The sequence below is a fragment of the Felis catus genome, chromosome F2 (genome assembly GCF_018350175.1).
Source record: "Felis catus isolate Fca126 chromosome F2, F.catus_Fca126_mat1.0, whole genome shotgun sequence".
NCBI lineage: Eukaryota > Metazoa > Chordata > Mammalia > Carnivora > Felidae > Felis > Felis catus.
Window position 1 is genome coordinate 5,999,105 of NC_058385.1, and position 21,826 is coordinate 6,020,930.

The following is a 21,826-nucleotide window of genomic DNA, read 5'->3' on the forward strand; positions in this document are numbered from 1 at the left end:
AGGGGTGGGATTTTCATATTTATGCTGAATCTGCCAAACAGCTCTTGTTGAGAGAAGAAATCTCATTGGATGGACATCCAGCCTTGTCATAGTTTTTCCTTAAAAACATCTCATTTAAAGCCAGTGTATTCCTTTTTTTTAAAGTGTATTTATTTTGAGAGAGACAGAGAAAGCACAAGCAGGGGAAGGGCAGAAGGAGAGAGAGAGAATCCTAAGCAGGCTCCTTGCTGTCAGAGCAGAGCCCAACACAGGGCTCAAACCCACAAACCGTGAGATCCTGACCTGAGCCAAAATCAAGAATCAGACGCTTCACCGACTGAGCCACCCAGGCGCCCTCCAACGTATTCCTTCTGTTCCAGCCCATTTATCTTATTATGTCCCAATACTAGATGAAACATCTGTAAATGTTCTCATAATGGGTCTGCAGACTCAAGAACTTGTATTTCTCGGTAATTTATCACAGAATGGAACAACTTTCTTAGGATTTACGTGAATGTTCCCTCATGTTTTTCAAAACTAGCTTTCCAAACTGCTTCTTTTTTAGTATTATGCTTTGAGTTTTGACTTATGTGCTTTGCAAAGGGGAGCCCTTAGATTCTGGAGTATTTCTGAGACATTAATGGTGGTTCCAGTCTCCTTCCAGTTAGAATTCTACGTTTTCACCCTCCTTGCTGCATCCTGCATGGATGTTCCATTCGTCTCTATTTTTTTTATGACCCCTCACTAGATTTGACCTTCCAGAAGTCACCAGGGTGGGAAGATGGGAGTTTATGTAGAGCTGACCTCGAGATTAGATACACACAATTCTGGTCTCAAAGAGACACAGCAGACAGCGTGCCCTCCTCGCTGTGATGGGACAGCAGGACACAAACATACATTGTCACACACACACGCATGTGCACACACATGCACACATGATCACACACACACATATATACTCACACACACTCACATACACAAACATATATACACATTCACATACATGCACACACACCGGCAGGCATGCAGAGATATACTCACACTTTCACATATGCACACACACACTGTCAAGCACATGCACACACTTATGCACACAAAGACACATACGCCCATGTAATTCCTCACACATGCATGCACACGTGTGCACACATACACACTTTTGACAAGTAAATACTTTTGTGTAAGTGGTATTCTTCCTAATATATATGACTCACTTTTTCATCCTTTAAAGTAGTGCCCTAAAATGACAAGCCACTCTCTCTCCTCTTCCAGTTTGCAGAAATTGGTGCCCACAATAATAGAGAAATTTGTACAGCCCTCATGGGCACTTAGAGCTACTTCTTGGGCTGCAAACTTAGATATAAAAACGAGCAGGATAATCTGGCTAAAATTCAGCATCCAATAATGGCCATAGATGCCATAAGGGCACACGGGGTGCTAATTGAAAGAAAACCCATTACTGTAATTTCATTCCATGATTGTGTCTCTATTATATTTTTGCACCACTTAAGAATCCTTCAAGAAACCCTCCCGGGTCTTAGTGTTCCGTAAAGAGATTTTTATATTTCTCACACCAGTAGGGTTTGTTTCTGGAACTACTCTCTGTATAAATACCCCTCCCATATGATAGCCACGATTTTTAACCATGCGGCGAATGCCAATCAATATTTAAGCCCTTCCTACCTACATTTTGTTACAGGAATACAAAGCCACCTGAGAAAATCAATGAAATTTAAGAAACGCTCAAAGGAGTACTTCGTGTTCATTAGGAACCTTGCCTTTCTGCCTTATGTCATCTATTAGATGCCATGGAAATCTGGAATATACACAAATATCATTGTAGTAGAATTCTGAAGCCATAATATAAAACCCTCAGGGCAAGATTTGTCTCCAAAAGGAGAGAGTATATACACAAGACAGAAAGTACACCATGAACGGAAATGACTACTGTGATGGTGCCTATGAGCACGAAGGCTGATACATTTGATTTCCCACTAAATTCCAGGGGATGCTGCCCTAGGAACATAGAAGAGATTGGGTGTTATTTCTAACTTATCCATTTCTTCTGCCCAAATTACAGAACAAGCCATTACCTCTGAAATCGTAAGTTTCAGGGGGAAAGAAAGGAGACTATGTCATCTGGAAGTTTTGGCCAAATTATCCTAAATGTGCTGCCCACGGCATTATCCTCAGCTGGTGTACTTGTCACAGAACACAGTGCAAGGTTGTGTCCATGCACCACGGGGGACATCACGTCCTCGTTCAGCCCACACTTCGGAACGTTTCTACTTCCTGCTGAAGGCCACATGATCCTAGCCCAAGATTAACACGGGCAAAACCCCCTCCCTCCCTGGAGAGAGAGAATTTGGTAGCAGCTATATATTCACGAAGAGACGCTGCATGTAGATTAGATTCTGCCAAGTCAACAACCGGGGAATGAGTACCATATTTCATAATTGATTAATACGTGCGTTGTGAGTACCGTTGAAGGACTAAATGGTACTCACGGGTCTGAAAAAGACGGCACCTGACCAACTCCCAGAAAGAAGCTTATGTTGTCCCCAAATGTCTCAGCATCAGCTCTAACTCAGGGGATTCGTGTTCATATGCCCTCGGGAGAGTGGCTGGCTGGAACGCAAGCCCATTTCTTACTCGCATGTATCTACTATTATTTACAGGTGTAGTTATATACATTCTTGGTGGTATTTGAAGACACGCGTTGTCATGAAATTATTTAGCTGAATGGCATGCTGAAAAACCGACTGTGGCTTCTAAGAAACTAAACTCAGTTGGAAACCACCTTTGGTCTGTTGAAAGTAACTTCCTACGTATCAAGGTAACTTCCTGTTATACGTAAGCAGACACCTCAGGTGTGGGTCTGAGCCCTGCCTCCGCCGGAATCCTCACCGCACAGCCACGTGAAGCGCGTCCACAGAGCATCAAGCGAGCGGGGCACGTGCCCTAGGAACGGTCCTTGTTTGCATTCAGGTGGTCGTCGTCAACGTCAAGCATCTGGATTGGAGGCCCACTGAGCTCTGAAACCAAGGTGTTGTCTTGTCCTGTCTTTTTTCCTCAACAGAGCTTTTGGAACCGCGTTGCATGGGAAGGCCGCAGCAGGTGGGGCCCGGACTAAATTTAGGTGACCAGAAGAGAAAAGGCTTATTTCTTTGTCCATCAAAGGAACTCAGAATCAGCCGTGCTTCCCTGCCCTAGAAAGGGGCTGGATCTGCTTACTCAAGTCTTCTCCACTCCATCCCCACAGCCTTGATGCTTCCGCTGACCTGGGTCGCTAACCCAGCCAGCATCGTAGGACTTCAGACCACGAGACTTCTAAAAGTTTGTTAAAGATTCCACCTTTCCATCTCAGACTTCGGTGCTGATCTGAGTTAACCCTAGATCATTAAACTCTTCTCTTCCCGAAGAACTGTAGGAAGACATCTCCACGACTAGTCATACTGGTTTATTTGTCCCATCAACATCCCTCATGTAAGCAGGATCCTGAACGGCGTTGCGGACTCTACTGGTGCTCTGTCGCTCCGTCCTCATGTTAACTGGAAAGCAGAAATCCCTGAAACACCGCTTGAAGTTTTCATCCAGAAACGCATAGAGAATGGGGTTCAGGCTGCTGTTGGTATAACCCAAGGCGATGCAGAAGTAATAGCTAGAGAGGGCAGCGGTGCTGTGAGAGGCATTCCCCAGGGCCTCCACAAGGATGAAGATGTGAATGGGGGTCCAACAGATGATAAAGACCGCCACCACCACCAGGACCAGCCTGGTGATCCGACGGAGGTTACGATCTTTCTCTCGGGAGCCAGAGAGGAGACGGACGCTCTTCAAGCGCAGGATCATCAGGGTGTAGCAGATGATGATAATGAGGACAGGGATCACGAAGGCGAAGACGAAGACACAGATCTTCATGAAGAGGTCCCACCAGGAGTACTCGTCATCCGGGAACTGCAAGGAGCACTCGATGACATCCACGTCTGGACAAGGTGAACAAAACAAACATAAACACCAGAAGAACGTCTTTTCTTACGACCGTGGCTGCAGAGTATTCTAAAAGTGAGTGTCAGGGGCGGCTGGGTGGCTCAGTCGGTTGGGCGTCCGACTTCGCTCAGGTCACGATCTCACAGACTGTGAGTTCGAGCCCCACAGGCTCTGTGCTGACAGCTCAGAGCCTGGAGTCTGCTTCCGATTCTGTCTCCCTCTCTCCTTGCCCCTCCCCTGCTCGTGCTCTGTCCCCCCCCCCCACCTCTCTCTCTCTCCTTCAAAACTAAATAAACATTAAAAAAATTTCAAAGTGAGTTTCAATACATTTGGGTGCAAAGGTACAATTATGGTGAGATGATATTACCTGAAGCAGATCACCAAATTGGGAATGAATGCTATTATGAAAACTACCTTATCTTTGTGCTTATTACAATGAAGCCATTTATTGGTGACATCACAATAGTATGGAATAAATGAGACAAGCTCGCAATAGGAATTATGCAGTTGTGGAGCCCAGTTTAATGTGGACGACTTTCAGAAGAGCTAAATTGATCATTTATAGCATAAGTCTTTACTTGTATTTCCATTTATTAATAATTCTCCCAGACCCACGGCTCTGGCAATAAAAGCTAGTATCTATTTGTAATAAGTGATGAAATATTTCGAGTCTAGCCATTCAATTTAGCAAAAGTCAACTTGCCTGAAAGCATCAAGTGATTTATAAGAAATCATTATGTGTGTCAGTAAAAATTCATAAAAAAAAAAAAGTGTGTCCAAATACGAACCAGGAATTGTGACTTAACGGCATCAATTGGTTCAGGGCACTGTTGAAACATGAGTAAACTTTTGGAAAAGAAAGAGAAGGAGGAAGAAAAGAAAAAGAAAACGGAAGATGGAAGGGGAGAAGAAGGAAGAAGAAAACCTCATGAACACTGCCATCAAGAAAATGTGTAAGCAAGAAACATTTTTCGTTTTACCAACATTGACTATGTAACAGATAAAACAAATATTTCAGACGGCCACTTGGAAAATGGAGTTATTTGCTCTGCTTCCCGTGGCTGTACAGCATTCTCTTTGCAATGGCCTTACGATTGGAAAGAGCGGAGACCAGAAAGAACGGAGACCCAGGATAAGCCCTTTGATGATGCTTCCGCGGGGGGCCTGCTCCCCCCTCGGGGGGCTCCCTTTCTCCCCAGGCATCAGTGAGTTCACATTTTGTCCTCTTCCGTCTGAGCAGTCACTGAGCACAGAGCAGGCAAACCTCTTTGCCTTGATCCTTCCTTACCGATAAGTAATCATTAGCAATAAGAGTGTAATTTTCATAATGATAATATTTTCTTCCCACATTGGGCATCTCTACGTCAAAAATGGCAAAAGAATATTTTTAGAGAGGTGAGACAGTTCTATTTATGTTTTCTAAAACATTTGGGTGTGATCTTAATCAAATATCCCTTAGGGAAAACAAAAGGTATCGTCTTAGAATTTCAATTAGACATATTTTAAAATACAAAGAATATAGTTATTTTGGCCAATTAATAAAGATGACTTTCTTAGAAATATGTCTTTCATCAACTAGATGCCAGATCAAACCTTTCATTGGTAAATGCAAACTTCCAGAATAACTTGGGATTTTTGATCCTCTAAAAAAGTCATTGTTTAAACCACTATTACTATGAAGACTATTAGAAAAAAATAAGCATCTCTTTTAATTTTTGCTTTTAGTGTTTATGGGAATACTAACAGTTAAAATCATTTTTTAAAATCATCCCTATTATCACTGAAAAAAGTATTTGTTAAACAACTTTTGACAGGTGACACATTGCAGGTGATTTGTCTATTGAATCTAGCCTCCTCAAAGGTAGGGAACGTGTCTAATTTTTTGTTTTATTTTTTCCATGCTTAGTTTTTGTGTATTCCAAGATTGTCTCTTTCTTGAGGTCGGCCTCAGCTTAAATGTCACATCAAAGACATTTATACAGAGGCCACAGTCCTCTCCCTTGCAATCTATATTCTGTTTACATATTATACTCACCCTATTTTTAATCATCATATAATGACAGAAGCCAGACAGAAGCCCTCCTGTAATAAATAATATGTTACCTTTCTTGATGTTTTTCTCTCCATCCAGAATGCAAACTACTTTAGGGTAGATACCCAGCGTGTTTTATTCAATATTTAATCCCTGCTAGATAGGGTGGTGAGAACCACAAGATGCTTAAGGAATACAAATTGTTAAATAAGAACATAAAGTGAGGGGTGCCCCAGTGGCTCAGCCGGTTAAGTGACCGACTTGGGCTCGGGTCATGATCTCGAGGTTTGCGAGTTCGATCCCTGCGTCGGGCTCTGTGCTGACCGCTCAGAGCCTGGAGCTGCTTCGGATTCTGTGTCTCCCTCTCTCTTTGCCCCTCCCCTGCTCATGTTCTGTCTCTCTCTGTCTCTCAATAACAAATAAACGTTAAAAAAATTTTTTTAAAGAACATAAGGGGCTGAAGCAGTAAAAATTGTTAAATAAGTGAATAAATGAATATCACGTGGAAACCCTCGAAAATAGGGACTGATCACAGTAGTTATTATGGAAAAGCAATCTGCTAAGACAAGTCAGGCAGCCTAAGAGCTGATATTTAATTTGGATACATCTTCTAACTGTGAGTATCAGCCTCCTCTTGAACAAATGATCTTGCACGTAGTAGGGGCTCAATAAATATTTGCCAAATGGGTGAAAGAGTCGACTACAGCTGCTTTTACAAGACTTTGGGAAACATCCAGTGATAGAGTTAGAAACATCCTCCGGAAATGTCAATGAATTTAAGTTTATCCCAACAAAGAGAAAGGAGAATACAGAGGCAATCAACAAGGAAACTCAAGTCCAAGGGCCCCATTTTTACAAAATGTTCTCTTTTGGGGAAAAGAATGCATCTTTAGCCTTCGTGATGCACACAGGCCAAAAGTGAAGGATACAAAAGTATATTCCATGCAAATGGAAACCAAAAGAGAGCAGAAGTAGCTGTATTTACATCAGACAAAACTGACTTCAACTTAGAAACTGTCTTGAGAGGCAAAGGAAGTCACTATATAATGATACAAGGGCCAAGTCACCAAAGCGGATGCAATAATTGTAAGTATATACGCACCCGACACTGGAGGACCTAAATATATCTACCATCTATTAAGAGAACTGAAGGGAGACATAGATAGTAATAATAGGGGACTTCTAGATCCCGCTTTCAACAACAGATAGATCCTCCAGGTATAAAATCAAGAAGGAAACCGCAGACTTGAACAGCACTATAAATAAAATGGACTTAACAGACACATACAAAACATTCAAGAGCAACAGAATACACATTAAAATATTAAACATTTAATTAATATTAATATTTAATTATAATATTAATATAATGTTTAACACATCAGTATTTAATCAATATTAATTAATTGATGTTAATATTTAATTTATTAAAATATTAAATATTTTAAATATTAATGCACATGAAATCTTCTCCAGTATCGATCACACATTATGCCGCAAAGCAAGTCTTCACAAATTTAAGAGGACTGAAATCATATTAAGTGTCTTTGCTGACCGTGTCAAAATAGAAATCGAATGGGAGGAAAGCTGGAAAATTCACAAATATGTAGAAACTAAATAACGCTCCTGAACCACCAATGGGTCAAAGAAAAAGTCAAAGTAAAATACAAAATGCTTGAGATGAATGGCAATGCAAATACAACATACCCAAACTAGGGGATGGTGGCAGAGGCAGTTCTTAGGGGAAAGTGCACAGTGATAACCACCTCGCGTGAAGAAAAAAGAAAGATCTCAAATAAATAACCTACCTTTATGTATTAAGGAACTAGAAAAAGAAGAACAGACAAAGCCCAAAGTTGGTGGAAGGAAGGAAATAATGAAGAAAAAAGCAAAAACAAATGCAACTGAGACCAGGAAAACAAGACAATACATAGAAACAGACAACAAACAGAAAACGACAAACAAAATCTTTTCGAAAAGATAAACAAAATCAAAGCCTTAGTTCGACTCAGAAAGAGACAGAAGACTAGGCGAAAGGAAGGACATTATAACTGGTAACACAGAAATACAAAGATCATAAGAGACTACTATGAACGATTACGTGTCAACAAATTGGAGAATCTAGAAGAAATGGATACATTTCTAGAAACATACAACCTACCAGGCTGAATCATAAAGAAATAGAAAGTCTGACAGATCAATAACAAGTAGATTGAGACTACATCAAAAAACCTCCTAACAAAGAAAAGCCAAGCGCCAGGTGGTTTCACTGGTTAAGTTCTACCAAGCATTTAAAAAGGGTACCGGGGCGCCTGGGTGGCGCAGTCGGTTAAGCGTCGGACTTCAGCCAGGTCACGATCTCGCGGTCCATGAGTTCGAGCCCCGCGTCAGGCTCTGGGCTGATGGCTCGGAGCCTGGAGCCTGTTTTCGATTCTGTGTCTCCCTCTCTCTCTGCCCCTCCCCCGTTCATGCTCTGTCTCTCTCTGTCCCAAAAATAAATAAAAACGTTGAAAAAAAATTAAAAAAAAAAAAAGGGTACCGATCCAAGGGCTCCTGGGTGACTCAGTCGGTTAGGCATCTGACCTCAGCTCAGGTCATGATCTCACGGTTCATGAGTTCCAGCCCTGCGTCGCGCACTATGCTGACAGCTCAGGGCCTGGAGCCTGTCTTCGGATTCTGTGTCTCCCTCTCTCTGCCCCTCCTCCACTCACACTGTCTTTCTCTCTCTCTCTCTCTCTCTCTCTCTCTCTCTCTCTCTCAAAAATAAGTAAACATTAAAAAAATTTTTAAAAAAGGATGCCAATCCATTTCAAACTCTTTCAGAAGTTGAAGAGGAGGGCCCACTTTTCAAACTCATTTTACAAGGCCACCATGAACCTGATACCAAAGGCAGACAAGGACACCGCAGACAAAGACACCACAATATCTCTGATGAACAGAAATGCAAACATCCTATAAAACACTAGCAAACCAAATTCAACAGCACATGAAAAAAATCATATGCCAATATCAGGATTTATGCCTGCGATGGAAGCAGGATTTATCCCTGTGAGGATTCCCCAAATCCAACAATGTGACATCACATCAATAGAATGATAGATAAAAATCACGGTCATGTCGATAGATGCAGAAAAATATCTGATAGAAATTCAACATCCATTCATGATTAAAACTCTCCACATATTAAGTATGGAAGGAACGTAGCTCAACATAATAAAGACCGTGTATGGCGAGCCCACAGCTAACATCGAATTCAATGGTGAAGGATTTGAACGTTTTTCCTGTAAGATCAGGAACAAGGCAAAGACGCTCACTCTCACCACTTTTATTCAACATAGTATTGACAGTCCTAGCCAGGGCATTTAGGCAAGAAAAGAAATAAAAGGCATCCAAATCAGAAAGAAAGAAGTAAAATTGTTGGGGGAGGACACAATCTTACGTGGAGAAAACCCTAAAGACCCGACTAAACCACTTTCGGTAAAGTTGCAGAATTCAAAAATCAACATAGGACAAAAATCAGTTGCATTTCTGTACACTAACAATAAGCTATCTGAAAAGTAAATACAACAATCCCATTTACGTTACCATCAAAAAAGAATAAAGTACTAACAAATCAATTTGTAAATAAGCCTAAAAGATCTGTATACTGATTACTGTAAAACACTGATGAAAGAAATTGAAGACACAAATAAATGCAAAGATATCTTATGTGCGTGAATCAGAAGAACTAACATTGTTAAAATGTCTACACGACGCAAAACAATCTATGAATTCAGTGCAACCTTTATCAAAACCCAATGGCATTTTTCACAGCCTTAGCCAAAATGATCCTCAAATGCCTACGGAACTACAAAGGACCCCGAATAGTCAGAGCAATCTTTTTTTTTTTTAATTTTTTTTCAACGTTTATTTATTTTTGGGACAGAGAGAGACAGAGCATGAACGGGGGAGGGGCAGAGAGAGAGGGAGACACAGCATCGGAAACAGGCTCCAGGCTCTGAGCCATCAGCCCAGAGCCCGACGCGGGGCTCGAACTCACGGACCGCGAGATCGTGACCTGGCTGAAGTCGGACGCTTCACCGACTGCGCCACCCAGGCACCCCGAGTCAAAGCAATCTTGAGCAAGAACAAAGCTGGAGGTATCACGCTGCCTGATTGTGAATTATATTACAAAGCCATAGTAATCAAAATAGTCTGGTACTGGCATAAAAAACAGACACATATTCCAATGGAATGGATTCGAGAGCCCCGAAATAAACCCACGCCTATACAGTCAAGTAATCTTCCAATAAGGGTGCCAAAAATAGAAAATGGGGAAAGAATGGGCTCTTGAATAAATGGTGCTGGGAAAATGGGGTATCCACGTGCAAAAGAATGCACTTGGGGCCTTATACCATACACAAAAATCAACTCAAAGTGGATTAAGGACTTAACTGTAAATAAAACCATAAGACTTTTACAAAAAACGTAGGGGAAAAGCTTCTTGATAGCGGTCTTGGCAATGATTTTTTTTGGATGCGACGCCAAAGCACAAGTAACAGAACCAAAAATCAACAAGCAAGATTGCATCAAACTAATCCAACCTAGAAAAAAAGAAGAAAAAAAAAACCCTCTTCTGCATAGCCAAGGACACAATCAACAAATTGAAAAGGCAGCCTGCGGAATGGAAGAAAATATCTGCAAATCATGTATCTGATAAGGGGCTAATATCTAAAAAATATAGGAGATCATACAACTCAATAGTGGAAAAGCAAATAATCTGATTTAAAAATGGGCAAAGAACTTGAATAGACGTCTCCCCCAAAAAAGACATACAAATTGCCCACAGGTATATAAAAAGGTGCTCAACACCACTAATCAACAGGGAAATGCAAATCAAAATCACTTCAAACCTGTTAGGGTGGCTATTATTTAAAAAAAAAAAAAAAAGATGTGTCAGCAAAGATGTGCAGAAAAGGGATCCTGTTGGTGGGAATGCAAACTGGTGATACACACACACACACACACACACACACACACACACACCCCAGAATATTATTCAGTCTTTTAAAAGAAAGAAATCTTGCCAATCGTGGCGACAGGGATAGACCTGATACACATTGTGCTAAGTGAAATAAGCCAGACAAAGAAATACAAATCCTATATGCTCTCCCTTATATATGGAATCTAAAATAATCGAATTCACAGAAGCAGAGACAAGAATTGTGCTTTCCAAGAGCTTGGGGCAGGAGGAACAGGGGAGACAATAAGTCAAAGGAAGGGTACAAAGTTTCAGTCATGCAAGTAAGTAAGTTCTGGGAATCTACTATGTAGCCCAGGTTCTGTAACTGACAATGTTGAACTACATACCTGACATTTGCTAGGAGGGAGGAGACCTTAGGTTAAATTTTCTTATCACACAAGAAACATAATAAACAAGGCAAGAAGAAACTTCGGGAGGTGGCAAAGGTCTGCCGTCTTGTGGGGATAACGGTTTCACAGGTATATAGCTATCTCCAAATGCACTGGGTTGTTTACATTAAATACGTACAGCTTTTTGCACATCAACCGTAATAAAGTGATTTTTCTACAAAATAGTCTTTCTTCTGCTTTTAGATTTATATTAGAGGGCTGCGGCTTTCTTTTTTGGTATGGGTTCCAATGTCTCCAGGCTGTCGTAATTATAGAGTTAGTTCTAGTATCTAAACTAAAGCTTTTCTGGTGTTTGTTAAGAATATTTTTGTTTCTGCTTGTAGCCATTACAACAACTTCATTATTTAGTCGTTATAATAGGCAGACTATGATTCCCAAAAGACATGGTGTGCACATGTATACTATGTAAAATGTTATATTTAACATCTTATGCCCAGAAAGTGAAAATTTTGCTGTACACAAGAGCCTTTGATATTGAATGAATACCCTGTTGGATGTTGGTAAACATAGCAGGAAGGCAGGACCTGTTAAAATCATTACGTCAGGTCAGATGCTAGCTAACATTGATCAAGTGCTTCCCAGACACACGCACTGCTTTCCAGCTTTCCATGCACGGACTCGATGGATCTGGAAAACACTCTAGGAGGGAGACACTGTTATCTACCCCTATTTTGCAATGAGGACATTGAGGTACAGGAGTCTGAGTAATGTCTCCAAAGTGATACTGTCCATAAATGGGGAAATCAGGATTCGATTCCAGGCTATTTGCTTTCAGAATCTGTGCTCTTAACCAAAAAGAAGCCAGGAAGAAACCCAGAACATTAGCTGAGATTTCTTGTCCAGATGAGCCTGGGCTCGTGAAATTGACACCTGATTTCCTTCAGTGAGCATTGTCCGCAAACAGAACACAATAAACTACCAATGCCATTCAGCTCTAATTCAGGGCATAGAGATTGTGTAAAACAGTCCTCTTCGTGATCCAAGAGTCCTGACATGGAGTGTCATCCAGCACTCCGAAATGAGTCCAGAGACAATCTTTCATCACATAAAAATCTGCTTTAGAAAATAAAAGAAACGAAGAAAGAACAGAGCCCTCCGACGAGACTCCTTTAATTTGCTCCCATTTTCTCCTCTATTTCTCCTCTATCTCTCCCTACTTCTCCTCTGTTTCCTGCACAAATTAATCTTCTCCCAACACTGGTTGATCCCTTCTTCCACCACATCTGCACACATTCATCCACAGCAGCTCCTTCCTGGAAAACCTAATGAATGAAGGATCTACCTTCATTTTTCTCTTTCAAAAGCCAAACTGAAATCCGTTGCTTCTAGGACGTCATTTTCTGACAGTGATTAGAGGAGTGTAGTGGTTAAGTCTGCAAGCATGTCATGAAATATCAAAATCAGTTCTTTATTTACCATGGGGAAAATCACCATCTTCTTTGACTATCTAGCCCATTCTTCTAGTCCTGGTGGTGTCTACATGGCCTCTCTTCTTGAATCCAATTGTTAAGTATCAACACCCTAGGCTCAGAACGGTTTCTTGCAACTTTATTTCCATTTGTTGTGTGCAGGAAGAAACAAACCCCTGTGTGTAATTAATCGTGTTTTAAAATGCTTCTCTGATGAAAGTTTGACAGGTCTTAAAATTTACCCAAGTATTATAGCTTAACATCCACCATGGCGAAGTTGGAAATTCATCTTATTGTTTAAGAGGGAAAAGATTGTATTTCATCAAAAATGTGGACTGTGCCAGGGGCGCCTGGGGGGCTCGGTCAGTTGAATGTCTGACTTTGGCTCAGGTCATGATCTCACGGTTCGTGAGTTCGAGCCCCACGACAGGCTCTGTGCTGACAGCTCAGAGCCTGGAACCTGCTTTGGATTCTGTGTCTCCCTCTCTCTCTCTCTCTCTCTCTCTCTCTCTCTCTCTTTCTGCCCCTCCCCCACTCACGCTCTTTCTCTCTCTGTCTCTCAAAAAATAAACATTCAAAAAAAATTTTTTTAATGTGGACTATGCCACGTAAGCTATGATTTTAGCACCTGCCCTTTCTTTGATCTGGCAAGCCCCCCACTACACGTATTCAACTGTCTGTATCCCCAGGTATCATGAGCCTCCCTAATAAACTAGAACATTTAGAGAACTGCTACAGCAGTAAATAGCATTTATAAAGTCCAAAGTGATGGTTCTGCTCCCTTCTTCCCAAGGAATCTCTAAGCAAAACTTCCCCAGCAGCAATTCTCACCCAGGCTACAGGTCAGAGTCATCTGGGGCCATCTAAAAAATCTTGACCCCCAGACGGTACCTCAGGTCAATTAACCCAGAGACCCTCCAGAGGTGAGACCCGGGCATTAGTTCAGATGACCCTTGAACAACAGGGGTTTGAACTGCACAGGTGCACTTATACACAGATTTTTTTTTTCTAAATACAGTACAGTACTATAATTGTATTTTCTCCACCTTATGATTTTCTTAATAACATCTTCTTTTCTCTAGCTTACTTTATCCTAAGAATATAGCATAGGAACATGTTAGTTGACTATTTATGTTATCAGTTATGTTATCAGTTAACAAAACATGTTAGTTGACTATTTATGTTATCAGTAAGGCTTCTGGGTCAATAGTAGACTATTAGTAGTAGTTAAGTTTTGGGGAATCAAAAGTCAGACATAGATTTTTAACTGCATGGGGCTGGTGCCCCCCCCCCAACATGGTTCAAGGATCAACTGTATTTTCTAAAGTACCCAGGCGTTAGAACCACCATCTTAGAAATACCGGGGAAACATCAAGTGTCCTGTTTGCATTGGGTGAGAACTAAAATGTCCAAAATCTAAGTTTTGCTGATGTGTGCTATCCTCCATCTGTGAACCCGATTTTGAATGGCTTACAGCTAGATGAAGCTATTATGATAGGGACGCGAAGATCAACGCCTAAAGAAAAAGAGTAAAGAGCCAGCATAGATGTCTAATGATTTAGGGTCCTCTTTTGGGGAGAGAGAAGAGGAGTGAGTAGGTGTATCTTAGAATCGCCAGGATGCAATGTAATTGTATTCTAAAAATCCACATGCCTGTGGTTCCCTGTTTCATCCCCACTCCTCCAGATTCTGATAAGCACTTCCAGAATAGCAGATAGGCTGGGCATCTGTATCTGGGTAATGTCTTTATCCTCTCCTATCTGTAGATACGGACAGCACACATGGTTGTGTTTCTCATCTTCCGTGGATTTAGGCATAGTATTTCCACTGGCTTTTGGTTTTTCCCCTAGCTGTGTGTCCTACTCACTTGCACGTCAGGAGTTTACATCATTAGAAGTAAGGTTTTTGCAAATGAGGTGACAATGATGGTCCTTACCTTCCCTGACTTTGGTCCCTCCAAGGACTATCGCGGATATGCCGACAGACGACGATAAGAGCCAAATACAGATGTTGATGATCTTTGCTTTCATGGGTGTGCGAAAGTCCAAAGCCTTGACGGGGTGGCACACAGCAATGTATCGGTCCACACTCATCATGGTCAAGGTGAATATGCTGGTAAACATGTTATAGTAGTCAATGGAAATGACAATCTTGCACAGCACATCCCCAAATGGCCAGGAATTCATCAGATAGACGGTGCTCTGGAAGGGCATGGTCGTAGTAACTAAAGCATCTGCCAACGCCAGGTTAAATATATAAATGTTGGTTGCTGTCTTCATCTTTGTGTATCTAAAAGACAAGAAACAAGGTCATTTCTCTTCATCTTCACGTCAAATCCAGGTGTCTAATATGCAAAAGGACTGTTCTAGACATTAGGAGTAGTAGAAAACAATGGGCAAAAGTCTCTGACTTTACCTAGCTTTTATTCTCGTGCTGTGTTCAAAATACAATTAAATTTAAAAAAGGCAAAGGATAGCATACATAAATAGATGAATACACGTATAGATCTTTTGGACAGACTTGTGTATAATCCAGGTCTTTATTTTGTGACTGGCAATTCATTTTAACCCTGGAGCTGCTTGGCCTTAAGCATTTTTTACATAATTTATCTTTTCCCTTTCCCTGAATAAAACAAAGATAAAACTTACTCAACTTTTCCTCGGGGTCATTTTGAGAAATCCGTCATTGTGATTATGTCTCTTGAAAATCCAAAATGGTCTTCTTTTTTAAATTTAATTTTAGTTTATTTAAATTTTAGTTAACATACAATACAATACTGGTTTCAGTTGTAGAATTCAGTGATTCATCACTTACATACAACACTCAGTGCTCATCCCAAGTGCCCTCCCCTCACCCATCTAGCCCATCTCCCACCCACCTCCCTCTGTCAACCCATAGTTTGCTATCATTAAGAGTCTCTTGTGGTTTGTTTCCTTCTCTTCCCTTTTTCCCCCATGTATGTTTTGTCTCTTAAATTCCACATATGAGTGAAATATATGGTGTTTGTCTTCCTCTGATTGACTTATTTCGTCTAGCAGAATACATTCTAGCTCCATCCACATCACTGCAAATGGCAAGATTTCATTCTTTTTGATGGCTGAGTAATATTCTATTATGTATGTGTGTGTATATATATATATATATATATATTCTATTTTATATATATATTCTATTATATATATTCTATTTTATATAAATATAAATAAAAATTTATATATAGTTATATATATTCTATTTTATGTATATATGTATATATATACATATACACACACACACACACACACACACACACACACACACATATACCACATCTTCTTTATCCATTCATCAGTCGATGGACATTTGGGCTCTTTCCATAGTTTGGTTACTGTTGATAATGTTGCTATAAACATTGGGGTACATGTACTCCTTCAAATCTGTATTTTTGTACCCTTTGGGTAGATACTTAATTATGCAATTGCTGGATCGTAGGATAGTTCTATTTTTAGTTTCTTGAGGAACCTCCACACTGTTTTCCAGAGGAGCTGCACCAGTGTGCATTCCCACCAACAGTACCCTCTCTCCAGTTTTCACTTTGAAAATAACATTCAATTTTGGGATGAGCACTGAGTGTTATATGTAAGTGATGAATCACTAAATTCTATTCCTGAAATCATTATTACACTATATATTAACTAACTTGGATTTAAATCATAAATAAATAAATAAATTTAAATCATAAATAAATAAATAAATAAATAAAATACTTTCCATCTTAATGGCTAAAACATAACTAAGTCTGTTGATTTTGTTTGCCAGTGTGCCACTAGTTTTTTCGTCTTAAATGCATTATGTACATAAAGCAGACTGAGCTCTTCTTTATACACATCATGGCACTCGATGTAATCTAGCACAGTAGGTGAGAAATAACTCAGTTTTTCTTTACTCTCATCTTGAGAGATTTTTAAAGCACATAAGTTGCTTCCTCTTCCAACTGAGGGGACAGTAATTTTCAAAGCAGGTCGGAAAGATTGCCTTTAAGCCCAAATGATTCTTTCCATCATAACACGAAGTTTAGAACAACTCCATTTTCAACTGAAACGGAATTAAAAGGATTGTTTTACTTAGAGAACACTCCCTCGGGGATCTACAGGGCAGGAAATGTTCCAAATGCTATCGGCAGGTTTTCAGAGGCCAAAGGCTAAGATACATAGGGGAAATCCATGTTAATTACTTTCCACACACGTCCGATTTGCAGACCTTATCATAAGTAATTCAGCCATGCCCCATGTACTTTCTTAATGTTATGGCTTTGGCTTTCATTGAAGGGCATTTGTAAGGAGGTGTCTTATGGAGAACTGCTTTGGCTACAAAATCAAAATCAACAGTTACTGATCACTGCCAGGGTGTCTCTCAACACATAAATATCCACATAAGAAATGTCTTTTAACGTGTAGTGACAGAACAGCCGGGGCTCTCCTGGGAGGCAGAGTGGTCTTCTGTGAAGTCAGATCATCCTGCGTCTGGGCTCAGTGTAAAACTTTCCTGAGTTTCAGTTCCTGTTACATAAAGATAATAAAATCAAATGGCCATAAAGGCAGTAGATGACCTGGCTCAAAACGTGTGACACACAGGATCATACTTCATTCTCATCGTCCCCCCACCCTCCCCCCCCCCCCAATCCTCCCCTGGTCTCTCCTCTTCTTGCTAGGAAATGGCCTGTCAGTGCTTGGATGAAGGCACGGTCAAGACGGCCAGAGTCAGGAGCTGTTGGTTTCCATTTTCATGCTCTGCCATCTAAGCGGTGCTTTAATCTGGAGAACGAGGAGTTTACTTTAAAATACGTCATATTTTCCCTTTACAGTTTTCACTCAAATATTACTAAGTGGCCTGTAAGTTCTAGAAAGTGATTAAATGTGTATGACCAATGCTCAGGGCTTAGGCTTCATAAAGGCACAGGTAACTAGGGAAGGTCCACTTGCTGAGACAGAACAAATGTTTCAAGGGAGCAAGACGGAAATAGTATCTGTTCAAATACTGTCTTCTTTAAGATGCGGTTTTATGTTTGAAAAGCGCATCTTACAGGCCGACCTCCTATTCTTTCCATTTTCCCCCCCACAAATCCCTGATATGAACAAAGATTTTAGCAAGCAGTGCCTTTAACTTCTGCTCTCGGATTTAGTGACCTTGATACTCTCCTCTTACTTTATGAAGTTAGACGGACGTCCCCTGCCTTACACAGTTGGGTCGACCTGGGTTCTGGTCCTTATGTTTCCCTCCAACTGTTAGATTTTGGACATGTCACTAAAACCTGGGCTTTGGATTCTCAACTCTAAAATGAGGAATATAATGCTTATCTTAAAGAGCTCCTGAGATAACTACGGACTGCCCCTGCTCCGGAGAATATGTCTAATTTACTCCATGGTCTTCACCTCCTCTCCCTCTTTTACGCATGTGGAAGCCACCAGTTACGACCAGAAGAGAGGAGCCTAGTTTTTCGTCAGAGCCATGGTTTAGCTTGAACACAAAAGATAATAGTAAAAATGATGCCTGTGACCTTATACGCTGGAAGAGTATGAATGGAATGAAAAAGGAGTTATGATAAAAATGTAACATGTCCTTACCAGTAACCACCAAATTATGGAAAGGGCCCAAATGTCCACTGACTGATGAGTGGATAAAGAAGTGGAAGACACGGTGGAATATTACTCAGCCATCAAAAAGAACGAAACCCTGCCATTTGCACTGACATGGATGGAACCAGAATGCATTATGCTAAGTGAGGTAAGTCAGAGAAAGACAGACGCCATATGATTCCACTCATATGTGGAATTTAAGAAACAAAACAGATGAATACAGGCGGAGGAAAAACATGAGAGAGGGGGGCAAACCATAAGAGACTCGTAACTATAGAGAACAAACTGAGGGCTGCTGGAGGCGAGGTGGGTGGGGGTTGGGCTGGATGGGTGGTGGGTATTAAAGAGGGCACTTGTTGTGATGAGCAATGAGTGATGTACATAAGCGATGAATCACTAAATGCTGCTCCTGAAACTAACATTATACTATATGCTAACTACCTAGAATGTAAACAAAAAGCCGACACAGAAAATATAACGTGCACCTTTAAGCAATCACGAAATCACAAAAGATGAGTGATTTGCTCTTAAGTCTTCCAAAAAGACTTTCAACGAGTAAATGTATGAAATTGCTTAAGCCTTGAGCTTCTAAAGAATTCAGATCTGGTCATCAGATCTCAGAAGAAGAGAGATGAGCACCTATAACAGAAATGTCTACAAATTACACAAAATTTTAACTAGACTCGTCGAAGCAAAAGTCCTTGCTCCCTGAGAAACAAGCTTTTCTCAGACCATTGACGTGGGAGCTACCACTGTCACCCCCGGGGGTGACACCTACCAGAGACCTAGAGAAGGTCCTGTGCCCTCCTGCCATGGACAACCCCGTATCTGCCAGCATGCTGATGTCACCGCATCACTCTGGTTTCCAACTGGTTCATGTTAACGATGACAGTCTCGATACCCACTTATTTCAAACACTCCCTGCATCAGACTCTGCTGTACGTCCCACAGATGCACCCCACTCAGTCCTCACCCCAGCTCCACGTGGCAGGCATCAGTAACCCTATTCTACAGCTGAGGCCACTGAGAATCACCAGACTTCCGTGCATTTCTCAAGGTCATATGGTTGTAAAAGGTATTGCAAGGGGCGCCTGGGTGGCTCAGCTGGTTGAGCTGTAGGACTCTTGATTTCGGCTCAGGTCATGATCTCATTTACCACACCGAAAGGGAGAACTGACAGGTATAATTCTGAGTAGCGAATAAACTACGAGTTCAACGAGGATTTGCTGATGGTCCTTCAGGCACGTTACCCGACTGGATCCTGGGACAGCGCGATAAGACCCTCGTGGTCAAAGGCGGTCTGGTTGAGGACTCGGGGATTGTTTGTGTTTCATCAAATGGAGAGAGTAGTTAGTCCTTTCAATCAGATGTCCCTGGGAGGGGCGGGGCGGGGGGGGGGGGTTGAGTAAGCTTTCTTACTATGAGAAGATATGAAATTATGTTCCATTTCCTCCACACTGCTTTACAAAAATTTGCGAGTATTTCGAGTAAAATGGCACCATCTGGGTGGGAAGTTTTTGGCTCGTCTGGAGAAGCTGGAGGGGGGCTGGCGGTGAGCGGTTGCACTTTTTAGCTTACGCCCCACAGGAGCATATGGCACGAAACGAGCAAAGTCTGTGGGCTGTCCCTGCGACACTTGCCAATGTTACAAGCCTGGAGATGACGATAAGGGACACGGGTCGGGCCATGAAGAAAGCCATCGCCTGGCAAAGCGGCACAACGTGTCTCCGGGAGTAAGAAATGCTCCCCAGCACACATTAACTCAAGACCTTCCTACCGTAGTGCCCTACAGAGAATTGGGGGGGGGAGGTGCTCTTAGATTGGCAGTCATACACGAACAGGGTTTTGTGCTGAGCCATCAGGAAGCAGCGTCACCAGGCGGGGGTTCTGGGAGAGCGCGGCACCTGCCGTGAGAAAAATGAGGCACGAGCGGGAGGAACACTGACCTTGCAACACAGCAGTCATAGGACGGTTCCTCGTCCTTCCCATGCGCCTCCTGTGCTCTGACAATATACGGGCAGAAGAGCCCATATTTGGGTTAAGCAGCATCCCTTCCTGTTGAGGTACACTGCCCAAGTGCTGTTTGAATTGAAATTTAAATGATGCTTCTTCAATCAGGAGCTCTTTTTTTAGCTTTGCGACAGCATAATACATCCAGGATCTTGATGGGTAATCATCATCCATCTTTAAATACACACACAGGTTTTCCATTTTGTGGATTCCAGGCATTTTTAGCTCTTACCTACAATTGCCCCCCACGCTGACAATACACACACCCTCTCTTCTCTCTTGTTAGAGTCAAGCTTCCTCCCCTGTCTTTATCGTTTCATTATTTCAACACATTTTTAAGTGCTCCATACCCAGCAACATACTGGCCATTGAGCGTGACTGAAAGACTCAATATACAGACCGCGCCCCCGGGGAGGTTTTCAACCAATGGAGTCAAAAATTACCACAGGCACTAGAGGGACAGACGGAAGGGAAGGATCAGTGTGTGGGGAAGAGATCGGGGCACATTTTAAAGAAGAGAAGACCTGGACAGGATCTTGCGCTTCGCTGTTTCTCAGGGGTTCGTGGAGTGCACACCTCATGAGTAAAGGAAGCCGGAGCTGTCATTCCAAAGTTTCTCCAGGAGGCAGAGATTTTATCAGAGAAATCATGTGGTTCTGTGAATTCTGCTTCTTCCAGCAGCTCAAGATTGGAAAACATTCTGGTAAGTGTGGTTAAGTAAGCATCATGAGGGTAAAAATAATAATAATAATAATAATAATAATAATAATAAAAACCTTTGAGATGAGCAAATGGGGCATGATTCAGGCGACATGAATACAGAACATTAGCATGCCCCCCTCTGGACAAAGGCTGTGGGGTACTTTATCGTGTTGGACTTTTTCCACAAGCAATACCCATTGTTTGGGTGAGGAAACAGTAAAGAGGATGTAAATGGCTTGCCTCAGACCACAAACGAGTGAGACAGTGGGAAGTAAGAGCTGAGCCTTCTGAGTAGCCATGAAACCACAGCGCCAACAGAATGAAACAAACACCCGAGTGGTCATTTTTCTGAATAGACCCCTTTACTACGGCAGACACCTAAGGGCCAACAGAATGCACTTGAAGAATGGCTGTTTGGTCTGGTGAACCAATGGCTCCTGACCCACAGGAAGCTGGCCGCCATATTACAACCCTGGGGCTGTAGGCACTAGGGTCTCAAGACCCCCAACACACCAGGCTCAGGAGAAGGACATTTCTCTGGACAGTCCTGTGAAACCAACAGCGGAAGACTAGCACAATGAGAGACGTGTTTTGACACTCTCTTCTCTATGTGGCCAACGAGCATGACTTATTCGTTTTCCAGATTTAGAGCATTCCAGATTTTATGTTTTAAATGATCA

At 41.7% G+C, this 21,826-nt stretch overlaps 1 protein-coding gene across 3 annotated transcripts in view; it reads right to left on the reverse strand.

Annotated features, from left to right (window-relative positions):
- Positions 1-214: 214 nt before the first annotated feature.
- Positions 215-21,826, reverse strand: part of OPRK1 (opioid receptor kappa 1) — a 30,624-nt gene continuing 9,012 nt past the window's right edge. For 2 of the 3 annotated variants that reach the window (XM_023248439.2, XM_045049874.1), the window contains 2 exons: positions 14,756-15,108; positions 215-3,962 (listed from right to left, as the gene is read on the reverse strand). In XM_023248439.2, the coding sequence (XP_023104207.1) occupies positions 3,430-3,962; positions 14,756-15,108 (886 nt within the window). In that variant the 3' untranslated portion in view covers positions 215-3,429. Of the gene's footprint in view, positions 3,963-14,755; positions 15,109-20,380; positions 21,804-21,826 lie in introns of those variants that run through there. The other variant, XM_019822660.3, reaches the window with a different exon arrangement.